This window comes from Pteropus alecto, unplaced genomic scaffold, assembly GCF_000325575.1.
Source record: "Pteropus alecto unplaced genomic scaffold, ASM32557v1 scaffold40, whole genome shotgun sequence".
Classification (NCBI taxonomy): domain Eukaryota; kingdom Metazoa; phylum Chordata; class Mammalia; order Chiroptera; family Pteropodidae; genus Pteropus; species Pteropus alecto.
In genome coordinates, this window is record NW_006431919.1 from 1,763,534 (window position 1) to 1,791,178 (window position 27,645).

General features: G+C 46.0%; 2 protein-coding genes across 5 annotated transcripts in view; one reads left to right on the plus strand and one right to left on the minus strand.

Annotated features, from left to right (window-relative positions):
* The window catches only part of HMGXB3 (HMG-box containing 3), a 39,895-nt gene extending 18,454 nt beyond the window's left edge, over positions 1 to 21,441 (plus strand). For 3 of the 4 annotated variants that reach the window (XM_006906392.3, XM_015585214.2, XM_006906393.3), the window contains 11 exons: positions 1,165 to 1,263; positions 2,831 to 2,980; positions 6,278 to 6,579; positions 7,072 to 7,199; positions 10,834 to 10,965; positions 11,818 to 12,002; positions 15,536 to 15,755; positions 17,104 to 17,237; positions 18,001 to 18,117; positions 18,860 to 19,069; positions 20,035 to 21,441. In XM_006906392.3, coding sequence (XP_006906454.1) covers positions 1,165 to 1,263; positions 2,831 to 2,980; positions 6,278 to 6,579; positions 7,072 to 7,199; positions 10,834 to 10,965; positions 11,818 to 12,002; positions 15,536 to 15,755; positions 17,104 to 17,237; positions 18,001 to 18,117; positions 18,860 to 19,069; positions 20,035 to 20,502 — 2,145 coding nt within the window. In that variant the 3' untranslated portion in view covers positions 20,503 to 21,441. The remainder of the gene's footprint in view (positions 1 to 1,164; positions 1,264 to 2,830; positions 2,981 to 6,277; positions 6,580 to 7,071; positions 7,200 to 10,833; positions 10,966 to 11,817; positions 12,003 to 15,535; positions 15,756 to 17,103; positions 17,238 to 18,000; positions 18,118 to 18,859; positions 19,070 to 20,034) is intronic. The other variant, XM_015585216.2, reaches the window with a different exon arrangement.
* A 135-nt stretch (positions 21,442 to 21,576) lies between these two features.
* CSF1R (colony stimulating factor 1 receptor) overlaps positions 21,577 to 27,645 on the minus strand; it is a 27,184-nt gene continuing 21,115 nt past the window's right edge. The window contains exons 14-21 of the mRNA XM_006906391.2: positions 26,807 to 26,957; positions 24,665 to 24,753; positions 24,472 to 24,566; positions 24,028 to 24,150; positions 23,836 to 23,947; positions 23,283 to 23,382; positions 22,615 to 22,723; positions 21,577 to 22,515 (exon numbers count right to left, since the gene is read on the minus strand). Coding sequence (XP_006906453.1) covers positions 22,366 to 22,515; positions 22,615 to 22,723; positions 23,283 to 23,382; positions 23,836 to 23,947; positions 24,028 to 24,150; positions 24,472 to 24,566; positions 24,665 to 24,753; positions 26,807 to 26,957 — 929 coding nt within the window. The 3' untranslated portion in view covers positions 21,577 to 22,365. The remainder of the gene's footprint in view (positions 22,516 to 22,614; positions 22,724 to 23,282; positions 23,383 to 23,835; positions 23,948 to 24,027; positions 24,151 to 24,471; positions 24,567 to 24,664; positions 24,754 to 26,806; positions 26,958 to 27,645) is intronic.

Below are 27,645 nucleotides of genomic sequence, written 5' to 3' on the forward strand. Positions count from 1 at the left end.
AGGTGGTCTCCCTTCCAAGTACTTACCAGGTCCAACCTTGCTTATTAGCTTCCGAGATCAGATGGGATCGGGCTTGTTCAGGGTGAAAATCAGCGTTTTCACCAGACCACTTTTTTTGACCATGACCTTCAAAAGGAAACACTTTTTTACATCACAGCCCAGTTAACGTATACATTCACATTAAAAGTTTAATGAAGCTATGCCCTTATTATATGCAGCCACTTTGGTATTTTCCATTTCTTTTTTCAAAGTGCTAGTTTCAGCCCATTAAATTAATTTTACAGCCCCTCAGTGTATTGTGGCTTATAGTTTGAAAAGCCTATCATGGACCAAATGGGAACAGGAAAATCGGTCTTCCATCTCCCTTGCCATGTGCACTGTGTCAGGTAACTTCCTTTATTTGATAGTTCTAAATTGGCTACAAGAGTTATCAACTGGCTTTTACTTTGAAGGCTGATCTGTTTGTCAGCAATTGAGTGCATGTGTGATCTTGGGATACAGAAGGATAGTAATCTAGTCTGCTTCAACCATTTTGTAGATTTCCAGCCTTTAGATTCCCTTCACTTGTGTAAACTCCCAGTCTTCTCTGTAAAGAGTTTCCTTTTGTTTTGACAAATTGCCATGTCTTAAAATAAGCCCTTTTGCCAGTTGTAAGCCTGTTAAGTATGTGAAATCTTGTATTCTGAAAATCAACTTAAATTCAGTATTATGGAATACTTTTAATTTAGAATGATTATTATATAAATAATCTCTACATTCCACATAGAACATTTGAAATTTGATAGATAGTGGTAAAAGGGGAAACAACCGTGATCTCCTTACGCTGGGTATTTTAGTGAACAATCTGTCAGACTTTTTTCTATGCTAGTATTATTAACCACATCTTTGTATATATAGCTATTATATGCTTTTCTCACTTGATAAGTAGTTTCAAATCTGATTCATAGTGTTTCTAAAATGCAGTGTTAGAAGCTGCACAGAAGGGTGTGGCAACCCATGAACTTGAAAGGGACACTCAAACTTTGGTAGGCTGCTGACTGCTGGCTAGCGTGTGGGGGCTCATGTGGAGCATAGCTCCACAAATTCCCTAAGAAACTATTTCAGGACACAGGACCTCAAGGGTTTGAGGTTCAAAAGCACTAAATAATTTGTTCTGATCCACAGCTACCAAATGGCTCAGCCAACAGGACATCTCAGTTGAAAGTTGTAGAGGTCAAACCTGATATGTTTCCTCCATATAAGTACAGCTGCACTGTCACACTGGTAAGTGCAGCCAGGTGATGGGTTGACACAGAGGTGGTTTGGTTTTGTGGTTGAGGATGAATAGGAATCTAAGGTGGGTGGGGACTGGTATTTAGAAATGAGAGTAGGGTCGGGGTATATCACTGATTCTGAAGATCTCATCACTGATACAAATGGTAGCTACTGGGCGAATCAGCTCGGTTTGTTGTTTTTTCTAGATAAGGTTTATAAAGCTGAGATCGGGATATTGCTGCTGGAAGTAATTGGAGACTAGAATCCAGTGTGGCTTTAGCATTCAACAGTCTTTGGACCTTTTAGCCTCTAAAGTGTACTCCACAGACAAGTTTGGGAAATGTTGTATATTTCCTCCCTAACCCAGAGTTACATTCAATACTAGTATTTTAAAGGGTTTGAGAAGTGCTCTAGTAAAGCACCTTATCTTGTTTAGTCACCAAGGTTTTCTCTCCATCTCCCTTTTATTTTTAATATAATACATATTAACATCCTAATAAACAAATATGTGACTCTGGGGTCATCCTTTTGAAGGGTAAGCAGCATGGAACAATGGAATACTCGATGTCAGAAGACCTAGTCCAAAAGTGGCTTATCTGCTAGCATGCCATGTGACCTTGGGCAAGGTTCTTTCCTTCTCTGGCCCTCAGTTGTTATCATCTGTAAAATGCTGCATTGGTTTAGATATATGTTGGGGCTTCTCTTGCTCTTAACATTCTCTAATTTCTTTGATCCTTAAGCTATCAACCAGCCAGATACCTTTTGACAGGTTCTCTGACTGAGTTGAGTAAGATGTATTGATTTTGAGAGAGCAGCTAGATTTTTTTGAAATTCTTACCTGATAAAGGTAGCAGGTGAAGAAAAAGTCATTCATTCAAAAAAAGATTTATTGAGCGCCTCCTCTGTGCCAGGCCCTGTGCTGGGGATTCAGTAGTGAACAAGACAGCACAGTATGCTGGGTTAGTACCTAAGCTGGCCTGATCCTTAAGAAGAATGTGTCCCTTATCCTGAGATCTACTCAGGTTTCTTTTTCCAAAGACCTAGTTACTACCTTCTGCATGCCATGCATACCCTCACCACCTCCTCCCTTTGGCTACAGGAAGCCACCAGCTGGAAACTGCTTAGGACCTTTGCTTTGACTGATTAGACAGCAACTCGTCATAGAAGACTAGATGCCAGAGCTTTGAGCTTGGATAGTTCAGAAGTTACAATTTGTCTTTAGGTAGGGCTTGAAATTTTTAGTTCACCCATCTCTATTACTCTTTATTAGAACAGGCCTGCTTCACTCTGTCAATTGCCTGGACCCAAAAGGCATTTGAATTTCTGACCTTTGACAGTCAACTCACTTGTTTCACAGCTGGGGAAGGACTTGCCAAAATTATATGGGCTGCATTAAGATTGAAAGAGGATTACTGCAGAAAAAGATCTTGCTTCAAAGCTCTCCGGAAGTTAGTCTAAAATCTGGTTTTGCAGTTGCCAGTTCTCTGATTTACTGACAGCTGGTCATCCTGGCTCTTGGCTCTGCCCAGGTGTAATTCAACTTTTGAAGAATTGAACGTTGGTCTTACTTTTTTAGGATTTGGGGCTGGCTACATCAAGAGGCCGTGGAAAGTGCAAGAATCCCTCTTGTAGCTATGTCTACACCAACCGGCATAAACCGCGGATTTGTCCCAGCTGTGGTTTTAACCTTGCCAAAGACCGGACTGAGAAAACCACCAAGGCTCTCGTGAGTTCCTTCCCCAAACACATCCCTTGGCCTTGGGTTGGGTTCTGTTAGCGGAATAAAAGGATTTCTTAGTACATGACAGTAGTTAGAGCACCAGAACTGGAACCAGGTTATAGGTTCTGAACCTGGCCAAGTGCCTTCTCTCTGGGCCTTCTTGTGCTCATTGCCAAGACGAGGGGTTGACCAGATACCTTGGTATCTGAGACCCTTCTGGCCAAGTGAACCAAGAGGTCATTCATCAAAGAGAATGGTAACAAAGGCCTTAAATAGGATTCAGTAGAATGGCGGGATGGAAGGGTTGACAGAGTTTAGCTCTGAGGCCTGATAGAGGACCCATAAGTAGTGTTTGGTAAATCGTTAGAGAATGGCAGATCCCAGGCCTTTGTACAGTAGATCACCACTTCTCCCATCCTTTGCAGAGCTTTTGGCCAATCACTAAGCTTCACTTCTAGCAGGCTTGGCAAACCTACTCTAAAGTTGGACCAAACTATTTGGATAGTAAAACACATTCTACTTGGCTCTTTAGGGCTCGCTTTTTATTATTAGAATGAGGAAAATTGGGTTTTTCAGAGATCCTCTGAATTTTCACATGTGAGTTTTTTAAAGTGACTAGAAAGTGACAGCATCTGAGGCAGCAAATGAAATAACTAGGATGAAAGTAATCAGAGAAATGTCAACTGATCTGCCTTGGAGGGAAATAGATTGGCACACAATAGGTCAGGATTCTAGATGGAGCCTGGCCACACCAGACCTAAGGCAGACCTTGCAAATGGGCAGGATTTGGGTGGAAGGGGAAGGCATGCTGTACTCAAGGACAAGTGTGAGCCAAAGGGAGGAGGCAGGGAGTTGCTGGGTGTTCTTGGTGAGCAGAGAGGGCATATGTGGTGGAGTGTAGAAAAAAGGCTTGAAAGACACAGCAGGGCCACATCATGGAAGATCTTTAATGTTGGACTGGGTCCCATTGACTGTCCTTGAGCTAAGGAGAGGCCCAGAAGATTACATGAGGAGGGAGGTTTATCGGGGCTTAGGAGTGGACAGAACTGCTTCAGGCTTCAAGGTTTCTTTGCATGTTGGGAGAGGCCTTTCTGGCAGATGAATCTTGTCCCCTGGTCTCCAGGTCTTTCTATGCTTCAGGTGGTGTTCTGAGGTTATCTTTGTGAGATAGGAAAGTGGGACTAAAAAATGTGGGCAGTGATGATTTAGTAGGAAAGCACTGGAGAGAGCTGAGCTGGAAGTTTTCTGTCTCTTGAGTTTTTGTTTCCCTGTCAGTAAGACAGGGTGGTGAAGTGGGTTAAATCTGGGCATTTAAATCAGGGCCGTGAGTCCTAGAGAGACTCAAAATTGAGCTTCCAGGAATCTGTAAACCCTAGAAACTGCATATAAATGGTCTGTAGCTTCCATCACATTCTGTTGGTTCCATCTGATGCCCTCTGCTGGCAGTGAGATTTCTTCCTGGATTCTCCACGTGTTTAATTGCTTCTCTTCACCAGCAAGACCACACCCTGTCTCGACTCCCTCTTTTAGCTCCCTATGTGACTGTAATCTCTTTCAAGGCCGATATGTCTGTTCCCCTGTACCTTCTAATCCTGGAGCTTACATACACAACACAATAATGTGTTGTTCAGTAATTATGGATGAAATTGTGTTGGGTAGATAGGTATTCTGAACAAACCTTTTACTTTCTGTAGCTGTTAGTATGGTTTGCAACAGGGAAATGGGTGTTGGTCTCTTGATCTTAGATGATGAGCTGACTTAACTTTCTAGGCCAAGTGGGAATTGTCTAGGGACCTGTTGCCAATTGATTTCAAATTTCACTTTTACTTATATTTTTCTGTCTTTGGCTAACTGGTGGCTGCTTACCCCCAAGACTCCCATCTTCAGACATTCCCTCACTTTCCAATCTCCTGAATTTTAGGAGAAATACAATTTCATTATTGTTTTCCACAGGGTAAAACACAGATCAGAAACCCAGGGATCTTTGTGCGTATTACTCTTTGAAACCCCCTAGTGGCCATACATTTCCTTCGTGGTTTGTCTTCAGCGGCTGTAAGACAGCAAAATCTCTGAACTGGAACAGTCTTCATTCCTTTCCATCTTTAAACTGTGGCCAAAGGGTATATTCCTGCCAACTGATCTTCCAGCCCGTGGTTCAACATGGTCATGACAGGGAACATGCAGCCTCACCAGGGCAACTCAGATCTAGTGTCAGTCAGCCCTTCATTCATTCTTTCTTTCAGCAAGCATATATCGAATGACTATTATGGGTCAGGCTTTTGGAGATATAAGGGTGAGTGGGACATGACCCCTTTCCATGAGGAGTTTATAATCTAGTGTTAGAGAAAGATAAGTAACCAAAATATTATAGGTAGTGAAACAAGAATTGTCATAGGTATGCAGAGTTGATAGAAAGTTCCTTCTTATTATTAAGCACATAACTTGTGCAAAGCAACATATAATATGTCCAGGAAATATGAATTAGTATCTTTTATGTACCCTGGCCTCATGCTGGAATTGGGACTCATTAAATAAGCAGAGACCCTATACTCACTGAAGAGGCGCGATAGTCATTTACCAACTGTGAGACAGTGAATTCTGCAGTAAAGGAATGGACTCTGGGAGCATGAAGGAGGGAGTAATTCAAGCTGCATTTGCACAGGGGGTCAGGGAGGAACCTCCGTTGAAAAGGGACCTACCTGAGAAGGACCTTTTTTTAATGAGCATTTCAGAACCTTGTTCCTGCAAGCCTCTGACTAGTGTATAAAGTCTCTGACTTTGTGCATCTTATACCTAGATGCACAAAGCATTGAAGATAAATACTTTAAGCAGTACATATATTTTTCAGAACTACCATTCATAAAATTTTCATTGCATCCCAGGCACTGTGCTAAGTGCTTTACTTATAATATCCGGTTTACTCTGTACTAGTATTTTGATCCTCCAGTTCATAGGTGAGGAAATTCGAGGCTTAGAAAAATGAAGTAAATTGCCTTGGGTCACACATATACAGTTGTTAAGTGGCATGTCCAGACCTAAAACCAGGTCTGTTATCCTCCTAACCCCATTCCTGGTGAATGGGAGCTGATACTTGAGCCAGGGAGAGGCCTGTGTAGAGTCCTCGTTTTTAATAGAGAAACTAAGCACCAGAGAGAGAAAGCATCTGCCATGAGTCACAGAACGAGTTATTAGCTGAGCTGATTGGGAACCTAGGTTTCCCACTTGTCAGTCATGGGCCCATCCCTTTGCCACTCACAGCCTCTTGGTCCTGGGTGCTTGTTGATGGATCTGTTCTCTTTCCAGGAGGCGAGCTCACCACTCCCAGAAGTGCTGAGTGCCACCGAGCCCCTGAGCACAGCCCAGAGGGAGATTCAGCGCCAGTCCACGCTGCAGCTGCTGCGGAAAGTTTTGCAGATTCCTGAGAATGAGTCTGAGCTGGCCGAGGTCTTTGCTCTGATTCACGAACTCAACAGCTCTCGACTCATCCTATCCAACGTGAGTGAGGAGACAGTCACCATCGAGCAAACCTCTTGGTCGAATTATTATGAGTCTCCATCCACGCAGTGCCTTCTCTGTAGCAGCCCATTATTCAAAGGGGGAGAAAAGTAAGCAGCCCTTTCAGATTTACCCTGTCCCTAGCTGCCTTCTCTAACTTGGCCCAAGATGTAACCTTTGAAGATGTTATTCTCTGCTTTTCTTAGGTTTCTTTTACTTTTCCAATTGCCAATTAATAATAATAATTAGTAATTATCCATTATTTCCATTGGAAATGCCTGAAAGTTTTTGTCACCAATTTAGGATTTAGGTTACATCCGTACTTCCCAGCATAATGTTTGGATTTGGGAGTTCAGTGGGATTGATTAATTTGGGCAGTAAATTGAGTTATATTAATTTTGGGGGTGATTCTACAGACCAAATTTCAACAAAGTTGGAACACCCACCTAGAAAACGCTGGAACACAAGCTCCAGCACCTTCATTTTCCTGCAGCATTAAAGTCTTGAGAATTTTTACTATTCATTACTAAACTCTGGATGTTGATTAAGTATTAAGTGGTTGATATCCCTTCTGTTTTTGTTCGTGATGTTTTGGGTACTAGCTCCCTGGCCGGGCCCCAGGAGTGCTGGCTGCTGACAGCCAGCCGGCTGCAGGTAGTGACTGCCCAGGTGAAGATGTGTCTCAATCCCCAATGTCTGGCCTTGCATAGCTTCATGGACATCTACACAGGTGAGTGCCCGCCTTTCTTCCCTCAGAGGTCCCCAAAGCAGGCTTGATTGAGAACAGCCTACGTGGTTCAGACCTCTGGTCTTTTGCGTACTGGGACCTTCCCTTAGATGGGGCTTCTGAAGAAGAGGAGATTTCTCAGTCCCAAAAGATTGCATTTACCTCACAAGTGTAAAAGCTAGGGCTCTATTATCCAGTATCTTTAAACAAACGTAGTTTTAAAATAACAGATTTTCATTGTAGAAGAACTGGAAAATGCTGACAAAAGAGGAAACTAAACATCAGTAGAAATCTTGCCAAGAGATGAACACTTAACATTGTGCTCTCTGATCTTCCAGATGTGGCATTCGTCTGTGCAGGATATAAGAATGTACGGAAGGATTTATAGGTTTATAGCTTTTCTTTCAACAGAAATGTGGTTGTGCTGCATGTTATTTTGGAATGTGCTTTTTTTAACTTAGCAGAAAACCATGGGCATGTTCCTATGCCAGCAAGTGGAGAAATACATGGCCATTTTAAAGAAATACGTGGTACTCCATTTTAGAGTCCTCTTTGTAATTAAATTTTTTGTGTACAGCCTTAATTATTTCCTTTGGGCAAATACTCAAACATGGAGTTGCTGTATATTCACCTGTTTCCCCTCTACTCATTCAGGAACATCAAAAATTTATTGTATATTAACCATGTGCCAACCATTCTGAGAATTTGAATCGAGTTATATATGTACAATTGAGTGCTGAAGATTAAAGAGTATATGTTACTTATTCCCTTTGTCTTCAGAACATTATGGTCTCTTATTTTGAATCTATATTTTTAATGTCTTATATTGCCAGATTGAGTTTGTACTATTTTATGTTCCTGCTAACAGTTAATGAGAATGCCATTTCCCTGCAGTCTATCTAGGCCAGTAGTATCTTCAGATTATATATAGATATAATTTTTAACTTTAAAATTTACATACAGTAAAATTTACTTTGTTTAGTTTGTACAGTTCTGACTTCTGACAAATGCATTGAGTTATGTAACTGTAACCACAGTTAATATACAGAACAATTCCATTACCCCTAAAACATTTCTCTTGCACTGTTCCTTTGTAATCAAATGTACCCTTCACCCTTAACCTCTAGCAATCTTTTGATAATGCTCTATTTCTATATGTTTTTCTAGAATGCTATGTAAATCCAATTATAGTCTGTAGCATTTTGAGTCTGGCTTCTTTCACTAAACCTAATGCCTTACAAATTCATCCACATTATTTTACGTATCAATAATTTGTTCCTTTTGTTGTTGAGTAGTTTTGCATTGGGTGGACTGCTACAATTTATCTGTTCACTTGCTGAACATGAATGATATTTGGGTTGTTACCAGTTTTTGACAGTTATGAATAGAGCAGTTATAAACATTCATGTGCAGGCTTTTGTGAACATAAATTTTTATTTCTTTTTGGTAACTACCTAGGAGTCAGGTTATTACTGGGCCATATGCTAAGTATATGTTTAATTTTATAAGAACTTGCCAGACCATTTACCTAAGTATCTATCAGTCATTTTGCATTCCTCCAACAATGGCTGAGAGTTATGGTTTGTTCCAGTTGTCAGCACTCAATATTGTGTATTTTTCTGTTTTTTGTGTTTTAGCCATTCTAATACATATGTGTAGTGGTATCTCATTGTGGTTTTGATTTGTATTTCCTCAATGACTAATGATGTTGAGCATCTTTTCTTGGCCATCTGTATGTCTTTGGTGAAATATCTGTTCTATCTTTAGCCCTTTGAATTGGGTTGTTTTCTTTCTGTTAAATTTCAAGAGTTCTTTATACATTCTGGATACAAATCCTTCGTCATATAAATGATTTGCAGATATTTTCTTAGAGTATGTGACTTGTCTTTTCAATCTCTCAACAGAACCTTTAACAGAGCAGAAGTTCTTAATTACGATAACCAATTCATCATTGTTTTCTTTTAGGGATTATGCTTTTGATGTATCCAAGATCTCTTTATCTAGGTGAAGACTATAAATATTTTCCTATATTTTCTTCTAAAAGTTTTATAATTTTATGGTTTACATTTAGGTCTATGATCCATTCTGAATTAATTTTTGTATAAAGGATGAGGCCCATCCTTTTTTGCCTATGGATGTCCAGTTGTTGTACCACCATTTGTTGAAAAGTAATCCTTTGTCCAATGAACTGCCTTAGTTCCTTTGTTGAATTCAATTCATCATACACGTCTGAGTTGATATTTCCTCATTCTTTTCTTCGGTTTATATTGTTTATTCTTCTGCCAGTACCACGCTATCTTGCTTACTATAGCTTTATAGCAAGTCTTATTATTAGGTAGCATGAGTCTTCCAACCTTGTACTTGCCTGAATTGTTTCGGCTATTTTAGTTCCTTTGTGTTTCTACATAAATTTTAGAATCAGCTTGTCAGTGTCTACTGAATCCTGCTAGACTTTTAACTAGGATTATATTGAATCTATAGATCAATTTGGGGAAGTTTGACATGCTTAGAAATATTGAGTCATTTCACCTGTGAATATAGTCTGTCTCTCTGTTTATTAGGTTTTCTTATTTCTTTCATCAGTGTTTTGTAGTTTTCAGCATGTGTCCTACACATATTTTGTTAGATTTATACCTAAGTATTTCATTTTGTTTAGTGCTGAATGACATGATTCAATTTCTAGCTGTTCAATGCTAATATAGAAATACGGTTGGGTTTTATTTATTAACTTTGTGTCCAGTGACCTTGCTAAATTCACTTAATAGCTTTAAGGAACTTTTTGTAGATTACGCTTTAAAGGTTATCAGTTTGACAGGTAAAAACTGGTATATCATTTCTTAATTTGTTGTATTTCTTTGATTACTAGGAAAATTATATGTCCTTTTTGTGGTTTTTTTTCTCCTTCATGAATTTCTTTTTGAGTATTTTCATTCTTATTTGGGGTTATTTTGTTGACAGATATTTCCCAGTCTATGACTTTTTTTTTGGACAAAGATTTGTTTCATTTTCATTTCTGTGTAATCATTGCTTTGATCTCCTTTTTAGCTTCAAGATGCCTTAGGTATTATGCTCAGAAAGGTCTTTCCCAGTCCGTTATCCCCTTCTTTAGTGGGAACACATATTCCAAAATATACTTTTGTGCAAATTTGTGCATTATGAGTTGTGCAAATGTAAAATCACTCTCTTTTATTTGCACTTAAATTCCTCTGAGTCATTTATCCCAGAATTTGGTGTAGGGGTGATTTTTATAGCCTTTGTCACACCCCCCCTACACGTCCCTAGACTAAAGGATTCTCCTGGCCTTTTCCCATGGTGCATCTGTGAGAGGTAGAGGGAAAGTGACTTTGGTCATAAGGACAGAGCTGGGTGGTAGGGAGATGTTTCTTTGTGTGTATGTGTCTTCAAAAAATTTTTTACCATATATTTTATTACTTGCCTTTTTCATTTAATAATGTATTATGGGTAACTTCATGTCAGGTTTGCCTTATTCTTTGTAATGATGCATAGCTTGCTATTTTATGAATGTACCATAATTTATTTAACTATTCCCCTATTGGGCATTTAGTTTGTTCCCAGTTTTTTGCAATTGTGGATGATGTTACAGTGAATTTCCCTGTTGCCTCTTCTTAACCTACAGGTCTCTTTAATGTGGGGAACAAGCTACTAGTGAGCCTGGACTTGCTTTTTGCAATCCGAAACCAGATCAAGCTGGGAGAGGACCCCAGAGTGTCCATCAGCAGTGTTCTAAAGTCAGTACAGGAGCAGACAGGTAAAGATCCCTGGGAATTTTCAGTGATGGGCTTTGGTCGAAAGGGCCATCTTGGGGGAGAGTCTGATATTTTGAAAAGTAGACGTTCTTGGCTTCTTCTTGAATTTTACAAATGTCAAACTAATTTTGGAAAGCATGAGACCGTCCATGCATCCAGGGCCCCTCAGCATGCGATTAAACTGATTTTTAGGAGCTCATCCTTTGATCACAGGTAGACTTGGCCTCACTGCATGTTAATCAGACTCATTTTGAATACACAGCTTCTGGAAGTCTGCTACCAATCCCAAGGTTCATGCTGAGATCTGAGGATGGGGATCGCCTCCTTACTATTAGAAATTTTTTTTACCTATTCTCTCCTTATTTCTGTTTGTTCTTTTCCCATTGCATTCCTACAGACTAGTCCCCAAGCACCTCTCCTGCTACAAGGTCAGACGGAGTGGAGCAAAGCTTCTAGAGTCAGACAGGCCTATGTTTGAGTCTTGGTTCTGCCACTTAGTGGCAATGTGATTTTGAGCTAAGTTATTCTCTGTGTCTCAGTTTCTCCAGTTACAAAATGAGGATAATAATAGCTCTTAGTTTATAAAGATGGGAGAGTTAAATGAGATAATGTATTTGAAGCACTCAGCACAGCATCTAGTGCCTAGTAGGTACTTAGTACAGGCAGCTATAACTCCAGTGGAATTGCTCGCCGGGTTGCCACTTGGGCACTTGAAGACCAAGATGCTTGACCCTCAGGGTTGTTAGTACTTAGGGGAGAAGCCATCTCGCAGAATTTGTATTCTTGCTGGCTCGTCCCCAGTGGCCTCAGGATTTTCTTCTTTGACCTACTCATAACTCTTGCTCTTCTTCCAGAGAAGACACTGACCTCAGAGGAGCTGAGCCAGGTGCAGGAACTACTGTGCAATGGCTATTGGGCTTTTGAGTGCCTCACTGTTCGAGACTACAATGACATGATCTGTGGCATCTGTGGCGTGGCTCCCAAAGTGGAAATGGCCCAGAGGAGTGAAGAAAATGTGCTGGCACTGAAGAGTGTGGAGGTAAGTGCCTCTCAGATACCATGGGTGACCTTTAGAACTGTCCTCACACTTTGGCAGCCACCTGCCTGCATGATGTCCCCAGGGGCAGATGGCTCCAGTCCTGTCCTGTGCGTGGAGAGTGGCTTTTTCCTGCCACTGCACAGGTTTTCATCTAAAGAAGGTCAGATGGAAATAAAGATATTTGTTATTCATTCAACATATTTATTAAACATAAAATAAGTGCACTTTTTAGACACTTGGAAAATGACAGTTAAAAAAATTCCCAAGTTTCTGTGCTCATGAACCTCACATTCTAGTTCGGGGAGACAGACAGGAAACAAGTATTAGCAATTATGTATAGTATATTAATATTCACATGTACGTAATGTATTAACTAAGGGGAACATAGTAACAATGAAGGAGGGTGAGGAGAAGAGAGCAGCGTGGCGGAAAGGGGGATTATAGAGGGCAATCGGAGATGGCCTCTCTGATAGGGGGCATTTGAATAGAAATTGAAGCCCGTGTAGCTCTCGAGGAGGAACATTTCAGGCAGAGGGAGCAGCAGGAACAGGGTCTAACGTGGGTTTGCCGGGCATTGTCGAGAAAGAGCAAGGAGGCCAGTGTGGCTGGAATGTGTGAACAATGGGGAGAGTGGTAGGATACGTGAGATTTGAGAGGCTACGGGAGGCTAGACTCTACATGGGGTTGCCTGGGCCATTTTAAGGACATAAACCGAGTGAAATGGAGAGTCTCTGAAGGGTTTTAAGGACCTGATCTGACTTAGGTTCTTAACTAGAAAATGTTCACACAAAGGTAACACCAAACTCAGATGGCTTAATACATTAATTCTAACAAATATGCAAGAAATATATGATTCCGATCATAGAAGAAAGAAAGCAAAGGCAGGTATATTTATCCAACTCATTGTATAAGGCCATATAACCTTAAAAACCAAACCAGACATTTAATATGAGAGAAAAAATTGGGGCTGATTGTACTTATGAATATAGATGTCAAGATCTTTAATAAGATAATAGTATCTCAACTGTAACAGTGAGTAATTTATCATGACAGAGTTTATCCCAGGAAAGCAAGATTGCTTCAACATTAGAAAATACACTTATGCAGTTCACTACTTAACAGATTAACGGAGAAGACCCATGTGATTATTTCATTAGATGTGAAAAAATTTTTAATATTATTCAATACCTATTTATGATAAAACTCTTAGCAAACTGGGAATAATAGGGAATCTTCCTTAACCTGACAGAAGAGTTCAAAAAACTCCATAGGTTGACTAACTCCCACAGTCATGCCGAGAGGTCTGGTCTGCATGCCTAGGCGTGAAGTGCCCATGTGTGAGCTCCCCATCTCTGAACTCTATACCACTGTGACCAAAGAGGACTGAACAGAAAGTGAGTCTTTAGGCACTGGACCCGCGGCTCACCCATTCACCGCCAGGGGAAATGCGGTACTTCTGGAGAAAAGCTTTGGTGTATTTTGACATGGCCCCTAAGCATATTAGGGATTTAATGCATATTCTCTTTTTCTTCTCAAAAAAAAAAAAGTACACATATTGATTTAATATTTCTATTTGAATAATAGTGGTATGTAACAAGACATACAAAAACAAGCGTAATGCTTCCTGGAGCTTTCTAAGTATTCCTTATAGATAAAATGAACTATAAAAAATTTTTGCTTTTGTATGTTATCTCACCAAGAGACTTCTAGAGTCATTTGTATCTGCTTGCTTAATGGTAATATTAATAGTAATGCAGCTATGATTTATTGAGTGTTTTATTGTACATGCCCATTCTTACTCTGTGCTCATTTCCCACGCCGGCCCTGTGAGATTTGTGTAAATGAAGGGACTAGAGTCCAGGGGACCTTGTCCAAGCTCACCCAGCCAGAAAGGGTAGAGCTGGGATTTGACCTTGATCTGGCTATCTCACTCCAGAGTCTGAGCTTGTAAGTACTGCCATGCTCACCTCTTGGGTCTCTGAGCTCTGGTTTTTCTAGACACATCTGGCTACAGAGACTTTTTGGTTGCCAGAAAAGACAGAAGCCCACCTCCCTACAAAGCTCACATGTCTTAGTCCTACCTGGCACCTGCCTTGTCCTGATCAAGGATCTTTCCTCATGGAGTTGTATCCCCTCCATTCTCAGTATGCATGTCTCGAACCTTCTATGGTACTAGGTATTTCTTTCTAGAGACCAGGACTTACTTTATTTTCTCCCTTTTGTGTGTGCAGAGTGGTACAGTGTGTGTGGGGAGGAGGAGGTGGGAGGTATTCTGAAGTCTGAAATAAAACAGGAAGTTACTGAAAGAAACTTAAATATACAGTTTTCCATGAGGAGACTGATTGCCCTCCCATCAGGGACTGTATAGCAGAGGACCCTCTGGACTAATGACAACAGCCTTATCAGTTTGTGCACACAGCATACTTTGTTGGCATTTCCTGTCCCCTGTTCTTTGTGGAGAGGGTGGGCTCAGTATCTTGTGAAATTGTGGTGTGAGGCTTGTGGCATTTGCTTAAAACATGCACTTGTGCCTTGTGAGGTGGGAAAGGAAGGGGAGTAAGATGGGGGAGATGTCTTGTGTAGAGCACTGGTCCTCAGATTTTGTGGGCATAAGAATTAAATCAAGCAGCAATTCTCAAACGTTTTAGCATTGTAGGGCTTGCTTGGCCCAACCACAGGGTTTCTGATTCAGTAGGTCTGAATTGGGGTTGAGAATTTGCATTTCTAACACGTTCCCAGGTGATGCTCATGCTGTTGATGCAAGGACCACACTTTGAGAATTGCTCACATAGGACATCTTTTTAAAATGCAAACTTTATTAGTTCATATAGATTGAGATGTGGCCCAGGTATCAGCATTGCTAAGTAACATGAATGTCTCTGCTTTAGGTAGTAGGATCGGGGTAAACAATGGTATATAAGAAGAAAAATCAGTAACACACGTGCTAGATGCCTATAATAGATAAGTAAATGCTGCATAAGGTAGAGGAGATAGCCGTGTGCTGGCAAGGTCTGGGAAGCCCCCTGGAGGAGGTCAGGGATCAACAGGGCCTTGGAAGTCGGTGGAATGTCACTAAATTTTAGTCTGATGGTTCTGCCAGCGGGAATAGGGATTAAGGGCGTGGGCTTTGGAACTAGACCTTTGTTCACATTCTTGTTCTGTCCCTTAATGTAGTAGTATCACCTCAGATACTTCCAGATGTGTATGGTAGTAATTAGACAGTGTCTATCATATAGCAGATACTCAAATGGCAGCTCTCCTTTCCTTGCGAGGCAGGGAAAATGACATGAATAGTTACAGAAGCAGAAGAGACTTAACGACTGTTCCGGTCTTGGGGAGTGCTATGGTATAGGAGAAAGAAACGTGGCCAAAAGGCAGTTAGGAACCGAGATGGCAGATCTGGGGGCATCCCAGCAGTGCGTGGCTTCCAGACCTCCCGCCCCAGCCTTGGTGGCCCGGTGTATCAGTAGGCTATTGTGTTGCTAATATTCTGTGGCTCCTACAGTTTGACCTTTTTTATCCTGACCTTTTAGTTCACCTGGCCTGAGTTCTTGGGCTCTAGTGAGGTAAACGTGGAGGACTTTTGGGCCACGATGGAGACAGAGGTGATTGAGCAGGTGGCCTTCCCTGCCAGCATCCCTATCACCAAGTTTGATGCCTCTGTCATTGCCCCCTTCTTCCCACCACTCATGAGAGGAGCTGTGGTCGTCAACACAGAGAAAGACAAAAACCTGGATGTGCAGCCAGTACCTGGTAAGGCCACCTGGTGGCTGACTGGGGTCAGGGAAGGGCCCAGTCAAGACTCTGGAACATTGTCCATGGCAAGACAGTGCACATGGCAGAGATGGGGCCAGGCCCACCTGAAGCGCTCCTTCTGGAAATGATAGGACAATCTGTGACAATCCCCTAGAGATTAAAGTCATGGTGCAGAGTTTTGAAGAGCTGCCAGCAATATTGTATAGGACTGACCCATACAGCCTGCTGTCAGCCTTTGGGGGTATACTACACCGAACAGTGGAAATCATTCAAGAATGCTTATGATAAGGCTCCAGCCCCAAAGATTTTCACTGATAAGCATAGGGGGAGGCCGGGAAGTCTGCCTTCTAAACAGTCTTTCAGATGGTTTTGCAGATGCTCTGTGAATATAAGAAGCCCTGGACTATATGTTGAGAGCATAGGTTTCTGACAACATAGATATGAGTCCCAGCTATATTCCACATGTGACCTCTACCAAGTCCCTTCATTGCCCTGACCCTCATTTACAAAGGGGGCATGATACTGCTGCCCACCTCCTGGATTGTTGTGAAGATTAAGTGATCTAATATATAATATAGTCAGAGTGAGAGGCTTTTTTTTTTTTTTTTTTAACTGCAACTCACAGCAAGAAATAGGTTCTGCATCATGACCCAACATGATAACTCTCATAAATATGTACATGTGTGTATGTCGATAACTAAAACAAAACTTTCATAAAACAGTGTTTTTCCTTACCAAGTGCAATATACTTTATTTTCTATTTTATTTCATTATTTAAATTTTGGATATGATCCGATAAATTTATTTTTATAAGTATTTAACATGCCGTGATCCACTTGTTCTCAGACAGTTCGTCCTAACGTTAGGTACTGAGATCCCACCTCTTGTTTCCTGCTTCAAGGCCCAGGAATTATTTTTTTAAGGCCCCCACATATTTCTGTCAGTTAGGTTCAGGAACATAATATATAAAGAACATTTTTTAAATGGGAGCTGCCGCTTCTCTTGTTTCTGCAGTTGTGGTAAGCATCTGAGATCTTGGTTCTGAGAAACCTTAAAAGCTGACCCATTTGGGTTTTTTTGCAAGGGTGCTCTCCTGGATATCTCCCCTAGATGTTCAAAGGCAGAAAGCCACTTCTGAGAGACTGCAAATCTCTGTAGAAGTCATAAGACCTGCCTTGAGTTCACCTCCTGCTGCCTAGGGCACTGCTCAGGGCAGAGCCTGCTTCTACTCCTTGCTGTATTGTAGGCCTAGTCCCCTTGTTCTCATCCTCATGCATGAGGGACTGTTTGTGACCTGTGTTGGCTGGTGGCAGTGCCCTCTCATCAGCACTGTCATCTCTTACAGGCAATGGCAGTGCCTTGGTGAGGCTGCTCCAGGAGGGCGCCTGCAAACTCGAGGAGGTGGGCTCCTACAGTGAGGAGGAGCTGCAGCACCTGCTGGGGCAATGTGGCATCCCCTTTGGGGCAGAAGACTCCAAGGTGAGTGTTGGGGCAGCAGTGGGACAGGGCTGTTGGGAGTAAGCTGGTGGTCCATTTTTCTGGGCAGGGATGGTCATCTGTGTTGGATAGAGGGCACCGGCAGTCAGGGAGGCCTGGGAGATGGCAGCCAGGTCATGACATACATGTGAGACCTTTCCCTCCAGTCAGTTCCCCTCTTGAAGGTAGTGGGTTCAGACCCCGGCTGGGGATCCTGGCTCTCCTACCTACTGTGCATGACCTTGGATAAGCACCTTGTATTTCTGAGCCTCGTTTTCCTCATTCGCAAAGTGGAAATAACCAAAATACCTACCTCACAAGGTTGTCAGGAAGGCACTTGGTGCAATGTCCAATTGTCACCTGTCCAGGCTCTTAGAAAATGTGTGCTGTTACAATTCATTGTGTGTGTCTTTGCATCTGTGTTTTAGCCATACGTTTATTTTCCTTCATACTGATGTACCATTGAAAATTTTAGGCTGCTTTGTTCAGACCAAGTATTAGCTTCTCTTTGAAGCTTTCCCTGCCTTGGAAAAAGTAGGAAGAACCCAGGCCTCAGAGTGGCCTGGACAGAGTGACAGCTTGATCAGTCTGTGTTCTGGTCCTTTCAGAGCTTCAGGGTCCCCATCTGTACCTAGGGTACATTGGGCTAGTGAGGTTCCAAGGCCCACTCTGGCCTTCACAGTTTCTTTGGCTTTATGTATTACAGTGAGCGCTTGGTGCCGCGCACCGTTACTGCTGTGTTTTTAATCTTATTCTTCTGCTCCAGGACCAGCTCTGCTTCTCCCTATTGGCCCTCTATGAATCTGTACAGAACGGAGCCAGAGTTAGACAGCCCCCGCCTCATCTCACTGGGGGTAAAATCTACAAGGTGTGCCCCCATCAGGTAAGAGGATAGCAAAGAAGAGCATGGGGCTGAGTCTGAGGGCAATGCTGGATGTCTCCACCCTGGCAGATCAGAACCTGCCCAGAAGGTTGCATTCATGTGACTGGGCCATCTCATGACAACACAGGGACAGATGTTAGAGCTATAGATCTCAGGACTGTGATGTGGGGGCCGTATTACTTGGCAAAAGCCAGGCCTGGTGGGTATAAAGGTAGAAAGAAGAAGCAGAGGCAGAATTTTTCAGTGACCGCCTAGCAATAGAGCGGCACCTGGGGACCCTTCCAGTGGAGGTGTTTACTAGCCTGCATCAGGCTAGTAAGGAACTGCTCAGAATACAGATGCTTAGACCCCACCCACAGAATCTGATGCCTTAGCTTTGGGGTGGGGCCCCGGAACTTCCATTTTTAAGCAGTTCTTAGCCGCCAGTGCTGTGCAGCTGGGATTGGAACTACTGGGCTAGATGGTGGTACTGGGTAGGGTGAAGTGGAAGAGGGTGGTGGTTAGAGCAGATGCCCTGTGGGTATTTCAGCCTCAGTTGAGGACTAGATGCTCCCAACTCTTCTTTCAGGAGGGCAAGGATGAACTGATGATTTTAGGCACAGAAGTAGGAGGGAAGCAAAATGTCATGGACTCTGCTTCAGTCATAAAATCTGGTTGTTCATCTACCTGGAAAAAGCCAGTGAGGACTCGACTCTGTCTGGATCAGCTTCTTACCCTGTGTGTCCTCCATCTCTACCCCCAGGTGGTCTGTGGCTCCAAGTATCTTGTGCGGGGCGAGAGTGCCCGCGACCATGTGGATCTGCTTGCCTCTTCCCGCCACTGGCCGCCCATCTACGTGGTAGACATGGCCACACCAGTGGCCCTGTGTGCTGACCTTTGCTATCCAGAGCTGACCAACCAGATGTGGGGGCGGAACCAGGGCTGTTTCTCTAGCCCCACAGAGCCGCCCGTGGTGAGTTTTCTTTTGAGGACTGGGAATAAATCCTGCAAGCCAAGCATGTCCACCCCCGGGTTCTTCAGGAAGGCCTTCTGGGAACTGTCTCCAGCATCTTTTTTCTCTGTTAGCATTTTGTCATGTTGCTCTGGAACCAGAATTTACTCCACAAATTTTTACTGATCAACCCCTGTGTGTGTGAGGCCACTGCGTGTTACTTAGTGTGCCCAGGACACGCAGGTACCTTGAGGGTTAAATGGGTTGCCTTCCAGGTAAGTCTAGAAAATTGACACCTTTGAGAGTCATCATGTACACTAACATAGTAAGGGCCCAACCAGCCCTGTCTTGGATTTAACTATGAATGTATTGTCTGGCATGTCTTTTATGATCCAGAGGCACAGTGCCTTAGAAAACACTGACCCTATCCAGCCCTCTCCTTTTATTAAAAGGAAGAAGTAAGGCCCCCGAGATGGACTTATCCAGTGTCCCCCAGCAGGCTAGTGGTAGAGCCCTTGTCTCTGTGTCTTGGTACATGGTGGCAGGCAATAGTTTTTACCAGAGGCATGTGCCCTCCAAGGCCATCTGTGCCCTTTGCAGGAAGAAACACGAGGATTGGTAATGAGAGGGATGGGACATCACTGTCATCGCTCACCTTTTTCTTATTCCCTGGGGCTCACTGGTTCTGAGCTTTTCTGGGTGCTGCAGGAGGCTTCTGAGCCTAGGTGGGAGTCAGTTCCTTCCCGCCCCCCTGCAGCCCCAGCCCGACTTGACCAGGCGTGTTAATAAATAGTGGTGGCCCAGATAATACAGCATCCACTCTGGTTGCCGTCCCTGTTATCATATGAGGAAACTGAAGCACGGAGTGGGAGGAGACAGGACTTGCTCCAGGAGACATGACAGGTGGTGATGTGAGGATTTAAACGGCTCATGACCTCACAGCCTTCACTCTCACCACCTCATCGGATGGCTTCTCTCTCTTCCAGAGTGTGTCCTGTCCAGAACTCTTAGACCAGCATTATACTGTAGACATGATGGAGACTGAGCATTCCGTCCAGCACCCTGTCACCAAGACTGCCACACGGCGCATCGTCCATGCAGGCACACAGCCCGGTCCTGCTGACCCCAGTGCTGGGCACCACTCCTTGACCCTGTGCCCTGAGTTGGCACCCTACACAACGATCCTGGCCTCCATCAGGGACAGCAAACTGAACTGTGTCCGCCAGCGGCCCATTGCCTTTGACAATGCCACCCACTATTACCTCTACAACCGCCTCATGGACTTCCTCACCAGCCGCGAGATTGTCAACCGGCAGATTCATGACATTGTGCAGAGCTGCCAGCCTGGCGAGGTGGTCATCCGTGACACCCTTTACCGCCTTGGGGTTGCTCAGATCAAAACAGAGACAGAGGAGGAGGGTGAGGAAGAGGAGGTGGCCACAGCGGCAGAATAAACCAGGCTCTTATACAGGGACTATACCATCTCAAGCCATAGTGAGGCCCTTGCCCAAGGCACATCTATTCAGGGGACCAGCAGGAGCGTTCACCAGTGTCGAAAGCCTCTGATGCTGGGTCTGACCAAAGAGCTCCCATTTCCTGAGCATGGTGGGGCCCGGGGTCCTTGGTTCTCAACCTTCCAGAGGTTGGGAGAAACACTAGTACACTCCTTACCAACCCCGAGAGCACTTGGGACACACAGTATGTCCAATAGAGGGGTAGGGAGGCTGAAGGAAGGCTACTAGCTGGTGGCTCCCCTGGGGCCTGCTGCAGGTCAGGGCGGAGGTCTCCGGGCGGACTAAGGCAGAGGCCGGCACTCTGCGGGCAGGCTGCTGAGGTAGCCATTCCCGTGCCTGCAGCCACAGGAGCTCCTTAGCCTGTTGCCTTTGCGTCAGGGCCTTGGGGGCCTCATGAGTTCTAGGGGCCCCTTTGGGCTCTTGATTCTCCCAAAGGAAGAATGCACTTCCCTCCTCCTCTTCCTGCACCCAAGGCTGGGGATAGCTGCGGGGGCAGAAGCAGTCAGCCACAGCTCTTCCAGGACTGTCTTTTCTGCCCGAGCTTTGAGGAAGAGGATCCCCCCTCTTCCCTTCCCTGGCCACTGCTGCTGCACCCTACATCCTCTCTGGGTCTTGGACCCTCGCCACAGAGGAGATGTGGCCCACAGCATGACATAATCTGGCAGCAGTAGGAAAAACTCCCTTCTGTGAAGGGGAAGCAGACTGGGCTGTAGGAAGCAGCGGGACTGGCTCAAGTGCCCAGGGATTGCTTAGGGCACAGGAATTGGCCGTGTATTATTTAATTTATTGAGAGGAGTGGAGTAGGTGGCTTTTTTTCCCTCCCTCTTCCCCCAGCAAGAATAAAGTTTATTAAATTATCTGGTTTTGGTGAAGCAAGAATCAGTTCCATGCTCATTATGTGGGGTACAGTGTGGTTGAGCTCTGGAGGTGCTGAACTGGTCACTTGATGTGAGGAGGGATGGCAGGAGGCGCCAGGGAATCCAAAGGCCTTCATGAGACAAAGAACCAGAGGTGCTGTGTTAAGGCTGTTAGTTTAATGCTGACAGAGACATCCCGCAGCGTGACTGTTAGTTATGATGAGTCAACTTGGGGAAGTGCGTGCTGCTTGCTTGGTGTGGCCAGCCACACGCATCCCTGCCTTCCAGCTCAGGATGACAGGGGACTGGGCAGAACACCCTGAACTTTTAGCTGCCATCTGGCTCATTATAGCAGTACCAGATCCAGGGCTGGGTGGGGCTGTGGAGAGGAGGACAGAGACTAGGAGTTACAGCTAGATTCTTACAGAGGAGCCACCCTGCTCCAAGAGGTCTGAGCCAAGCACAGTCTCCGAGCAGCTGTCCCCTGTCACTGTCCCATTCCACTCACTTTGCAGAGAGGGTCCCTCCACTCTGCTGAGGAGCGTTGTTTTCTCAATGTTAGGGCAGCTCCTGGGAACTTTATAGGTACAAAACCAGTCCATTTCCATTGGGACAGGAAGGGGTAGGTGTGGGGGTCCTGACAGTGGGAGCAAGGTGAAGAGGGTGAGCTGGGGATTCTCCCAGTCGGCATAGCAAACGTGGCCACAGTGTTGAGAACAATAGGCGGGGAGGGGCTCAGCCCCAGCCCCTGACTGGCAGTGATGGCCCAGGTCTTGGAAGTGGGGTCCTCTCCAACCTCTCAGGGGTCCCACATTCCTGAGTTTCAGAGCTGGGCCAGGCTGTTCAGTGACATTACTAAGGGCGGAGTCTGTGTTCTCCTCATGGCACCCCATCCACAGAGGAGTTGAAGCTTGGAGGAGGGGAGAAGCCGTGCTTCCCTGTCCCTTCAACAGAACTGGTAGTTGTTAGGCTGCAGCAGGGGCTGGGCGGCTTCCCCCTGAACACAGCAGGTCAGCTGCTCACTAGAGCTCTCCTCCTCTGGCTCACTGCTGCTGCCACCGCTGCTGCTGCTGCCACTTGGTAGGTTGGTATAGCCCTGCAGGAGGGAGAGGCCAGGGGATGGTCAATCCTGAGTGATCCGGCCCAGCCTGGCCTGCCATAGCCACCTGCCCACCAGGAGCCTGGCCTCACTCACCGGTTCTCTGCTGTCCTCTTGGGCCTGCTCCTGAAGGAGAGAGCAGATCTGCTGGAAGGTGGGTCTGTGAGTGGGCTCCAGGGCCCAGCAGGCCTGCATGATGCCGTATCTGAGACAAGACAGAGGCTGCCTGTGGGTCTGGGAGTCATGACACATGCACATCCCCTACAGAGTTCTGCCCAGCAGAGATCCCGAAACCTAATCAAAGTGAGCTTAGCACAAGACATGAGCTAAGCCCTTGGCATGTATTATTTTATCTTCCCAGTAACCCTTGGAGAAAGGTCTTTCGACAACTGAGGGAAGAAGTTGAGATTCTACGGTGAGGCAGCTAAGAGGCTGTACAGTCGCTGGCCAACACCGTAGATCACCTGGACAGAAGAAATGAGAGGGCCCTTCTTTGCAGTCATAACAGAGTCCGAGTCAAAAATCTATCATTTAAGTTAGGACCAGCCCTGTTAAGAGCCCTCTTCTCTGAGAACATCTCCCATGCTGCCTGAGAAACCAGTGGTAACCTTGAACTTGATAAAAGAGGCTTGTTATTTAGTCCACTGTGAGGGAGATGAAGCCTGGCCCTGGAACATTGTGGACAGGGAGACTAGGGCCACATGCCTTTCCATCCCCTTCAACCAAAGGCAGGGCGTCCCTCCTCCCCAAGGTCCTTCACTTACATGTTCTTTGGAGCAAACGCAGGCTGAGCCATTTGGTACCCATCCTTCACCAGTTTATAGAACTTGCTGTTCACCAGGATGCCAGGGTAGGGGTTCAGCCCTGCAAAGGTCAAGATCATACCATGCTCAGTGCTCCCTACCCCACCCACACACATCTTGGAGAGGCTGGGGTTCCACAGTAAACAGGTTGTTGGAGGAGTGCATTGAAGGGCTTAGCCCAATGATTCTTACAAAGGTGCCCAGAGCTCCAGAAGTGGGAGCTGCATCTTCAAGGATGTGCACATTTCAGGTGAGGAGAAGCAGCATTGTAGGAAGCAGCAATTGCACAAGCAGGCAGATGGGGGAACAGCCCAGAGGGAGTGCCTGTCAGGGTGGAGGGTCTGCCCAGCCCACGCAGGAGCTGCAACACGGTTTTAAGACTCTTTGCCAATGCTTCTTTCCCACCAGCCCTTTCTCTATCCTGAGCACCAAGCATCCTCGAGGCATAAGACATCATAGGTAACCAAACATGAGTTAGTCTCCGGGCTGAGCCTGCACTGGGCCAGCCACTCACCGAGTGAGAAGATCTCCCAGAGGAGGATGCCGTAGGACCAGACGTCACTCTGAACCGTGTAGACGCAGTCGAAGATGCTCTCTGGAGCCATCCACTTCACGGGCAGGCGGGCCTGACACAGCAGACCCCAGTCATCTTGGGCCCTAGCTCACCACCCCCTGCCCAGCCTGACCCACCCCTTCCAGAACTCACATTGCCCTTGACGATGTAGTTGGAGTCATTCATGATGTCCCTAGCCAGCCCAAAGTCCCCAATCTTGGCCACACGCCCACTGGTCAGCAGAACATTTCGGGCTGCCACGTCTCGGTGTATGCACTGAGGGGAAGCGCTGCGGGGTTAGTCCCAGCCCCTCCCCTACCTGAGCCCAAGATGCAGGAGGAGCAGCGAGAGCCACAGAAGGCCTCAAGGTCCTCATGACTGGGGCTCACGCCCTCCGGGCACAGCTTTCTCCCACCTGCTCCCAAAGCCCTTTGAGGCTGCAGCCCAGAGGCCGTGTGGCTGCTGCCCACTTGCTTGGTGGCAGTTTGGCTCCTTCCTTGTCCCTTCACACTCTCCCCTTTCTTCCCCCTCATCTTCACTCCTCGGGCTTCATGGGGGCTCAGCGCCTCCTCCCACCTTCCTGGGTTCCCAACTCACGTTCTTGGAAGCAAGGAAGGCCATGCCCTGGGCCACCTGGCTTGAGAAGTGGAGAAGGTCCTGCAGCTCCAGCGGCCACCCATCCTTGTCCAGGTCTGGCATAGAGAGAGATGTCAGGGGAACCCACCGTACCCCTGCCCCTCCCTGCCCAGCCCCCAGAGGCCCCTTCCCTCTCCTCCTGCAACCTCCTCACCTTGCTCAGAAAAGGAGTCATTTGAAGAAGTGGAGACGGGCCTCATCTCCACATAAGTGTCCACACCCTGGCTGGAGAAGCCACTGTCCCTACGTAGAAGAGAGGGCCAGGGGCCCGTCACCACACTATCCATCTCAGGACTTGGCCTCCAGCCACTCAGCAGGGAAGGGAAAGGACCTTGGGGTCAACTGAACATCCCTTTCTGACAAGAAACCCCCCTGCCCTATTCTGTCTGAGTGATCGTTGATTTCTGCTTGGATGTCCAGCGAGGGGAGCTGAACACCTGTTCTCTTTGGGCAGCTCTGCCTGTTAGAGAGTTCTTTACCATTCCTAGTACCAGTCTGCCCCTGGGATTTTCCTCCTCCTCCTGGGCCTTGCTCTGCCCTGAAGGGCCACAGAGAAATGAGCTCCTGCCTCTTTCCCAGAACCACCCTGCATGGATCCGAGCATATTCTAGGGCCCCTTCTTTGAGCCTTCTCTGTCTAGGCAGTGGCTTTCGCCCCTGGCTTCATAGTAAGAACATCTGTGGAAGTTTTAACACTCCCCATACTCAGACAACTACAGAAACTCTAGGGGCAAAACTCAGTCATTCTCACTTTTAAATCTCTCCCTGCGATTTCACTGTGCAGCCTGAGTTGAGGCAGCTGGTCTAGAGCAGTGTTTCTTAAATTGTAATTCACATGCACAGAATCACCTGGGGAATCTTCTTTAAATGCAGATTCTGACTCAGCAGGTATGGACAGGCCTGAGATTGAGCATTTCTAACAGCTCTCTGGGGATGCCTATGAGCCCTGCTTAGAATGGCAGGTAAGTATGAGAAGCACTGCTCTAGACTGACTAGCCGCTACGGCTTCTAATATCCCAACCAGATGAGTTCTGGACCACTCATCCTCCTGTCCCCTCTGTGTTAGAGATGTGTACCTTGACAATGCCTATACGCTAGCGTTTCCAGAAAGAGAACCTAGTGTTTCATTTGTGGACTGTTCATGGCAAATATCCCCTCCCTTGATCTAGAAACTATACTTCTATTAATGTAGCCTGGGTTCCTGTTGGCAGGATTGGTTCACATGCCCTTTGTCCTTTAACTTGTCTCACTCTGTGAATCCTTTCTCCACCTGCAGGTTTGAAGATGGAAGCTAATACTTTGGTTCTCATATTGATTTGATCTGGCCTGAGGTTCTAGCCTGCAGAGGCCCCGTGTAAGCCACCCTCTCAGAGGAGTTTCAGAGAATCAAAAGAGGAAGTAGATTCCCACTCATATTCAAGGACACTGATGAAGTGAAATGGCCTCCTTCCCCTTTTGCCTCCTCAGGCTTGGCAGCTGACACTGGCCAGTATCGGGACCCAATATACACCCTTCTCATTCTGACCTTTCCCTGGCCCCCCACAGCCTGGTTCTGAGGCCCCTCAAGCCCCAAGACTGAGACTCCAGGAGAGCAGTGTGGCTCAGGTGAGCACCTGAACAGGAGTTAAGAGCAGAATCTAGCCCAGGCCCCACCTCTGCCCCTGACTCATGTGTGACACAAAACTGGCCACTTCCTCCCTCTGGTTCCCCATGTGGCTCTGTCCATCTGCCTCTGGGTGGCTTTCAGGACTCACAGCATTACAGAATGACAGGACAGGAAAGACCCAGAGAGAGTCAACCTCTGGACCAGTGACCTGGCTACAGTCATGCTGCTTTGCCCCTTTTACCCAACAACCCACAGACTCTGCTCCCCGCTTCTTGGTGGTGATGTGGGGACTCAACGTTGGCTACTCCTAAGCAGCACATGCTATAGGAGAAATAGGGTGATTACCCCCAAGATCTGCCCATCTCTGGCTAGGACCCCAAACGGTCTTGGTTGATTTTTTACATACACGTTAAAGTAAGCATTTCACTAATGCCTGTCTCTGCCAGACTATAAGCTGCCCATCTTTGCCTCAGTATTTCTAGGATGTAGTAGGTGCCCAAATGTTTGTTGGACGATGAGAATGAATAGTAGAAAACCTGAGTTGCCCACCTAATCTGGAATGGCTACTACCCATGGTGCAGATGCGAATGTGAAGGCCGCTAGCCACCCAAACCTGAATTGACTTTGGGGACAGATCTGAGCCCCCACCTCCCAGTCGTGACCTCCTTCCTGTCCTTGGCCAAGGTACTACCTGCGGACATATTTCTTTTCCAGATGGATGTTCTTGTAGCCAGGGTCCTGGCCAGGACTCAGGCTGGGTCCCAGTGTGGCCTCAGCCTTCCTTCGCAGAAAGTTGAGCAGGTCGCCGTAGCAACAGTACTCAGTGATGACCAGGACAGGGCCTAGAGAAGCCAAGAGAATGGGGTGGTGCACCCCTTAAGTCACGCTCTATGTGAACAGGAACATGGGATGGGGGAAATGAGGCAGCCTGGACTGGGACCCAGAAGCCCTATCAGTCTAAAGCAGAGGAATCTCAAAAAAATAAATAAATAAAAACCTCTAGCCAAAGAATTCCTTCCTTGGAGGAAATCTATGGCAGTTCCATAAAGGTCAAAGCTTCTACAGAAGAGGATGAAGCACACTTGGAGTCCCAATAGGCCCTGGGGCATTTCTGGGGACCCCATGGTTAGTGTCCAAGTATCTTTGGGTGGGGGTTTCTTAAATGATAGATTTGGGGGCTTTACTCCAAACCCACAGAATCAGACTGGCTGGAGCAGGGCCCAGGGTTTGCCCTCTTAGCTCCCTCTCCAGAGGCCCGCTTTTGTCTGAGAGCCACTGCCCAGGGCTCCCAGAACCATCTGCCATCCACAGGCAGCTTGACCTGTTCAAGCATCTGGCCCAGGAATTTAAGAGAGCTGAGACAGAGATCCTTCCTTTCCTTGGAGGAGATGGAAGAGGAAGACGGAGTTAGGTGGCCCTGGGGCCCTCAGATACCTGAGAAGCCCAAGGCCATGGGCCCCCGTGCCCGCCAGGGCCCCTCACCTCCGTGAGTGCAGGCTCCCAGAAGGTTGACTATATTCTCGGGCTGGC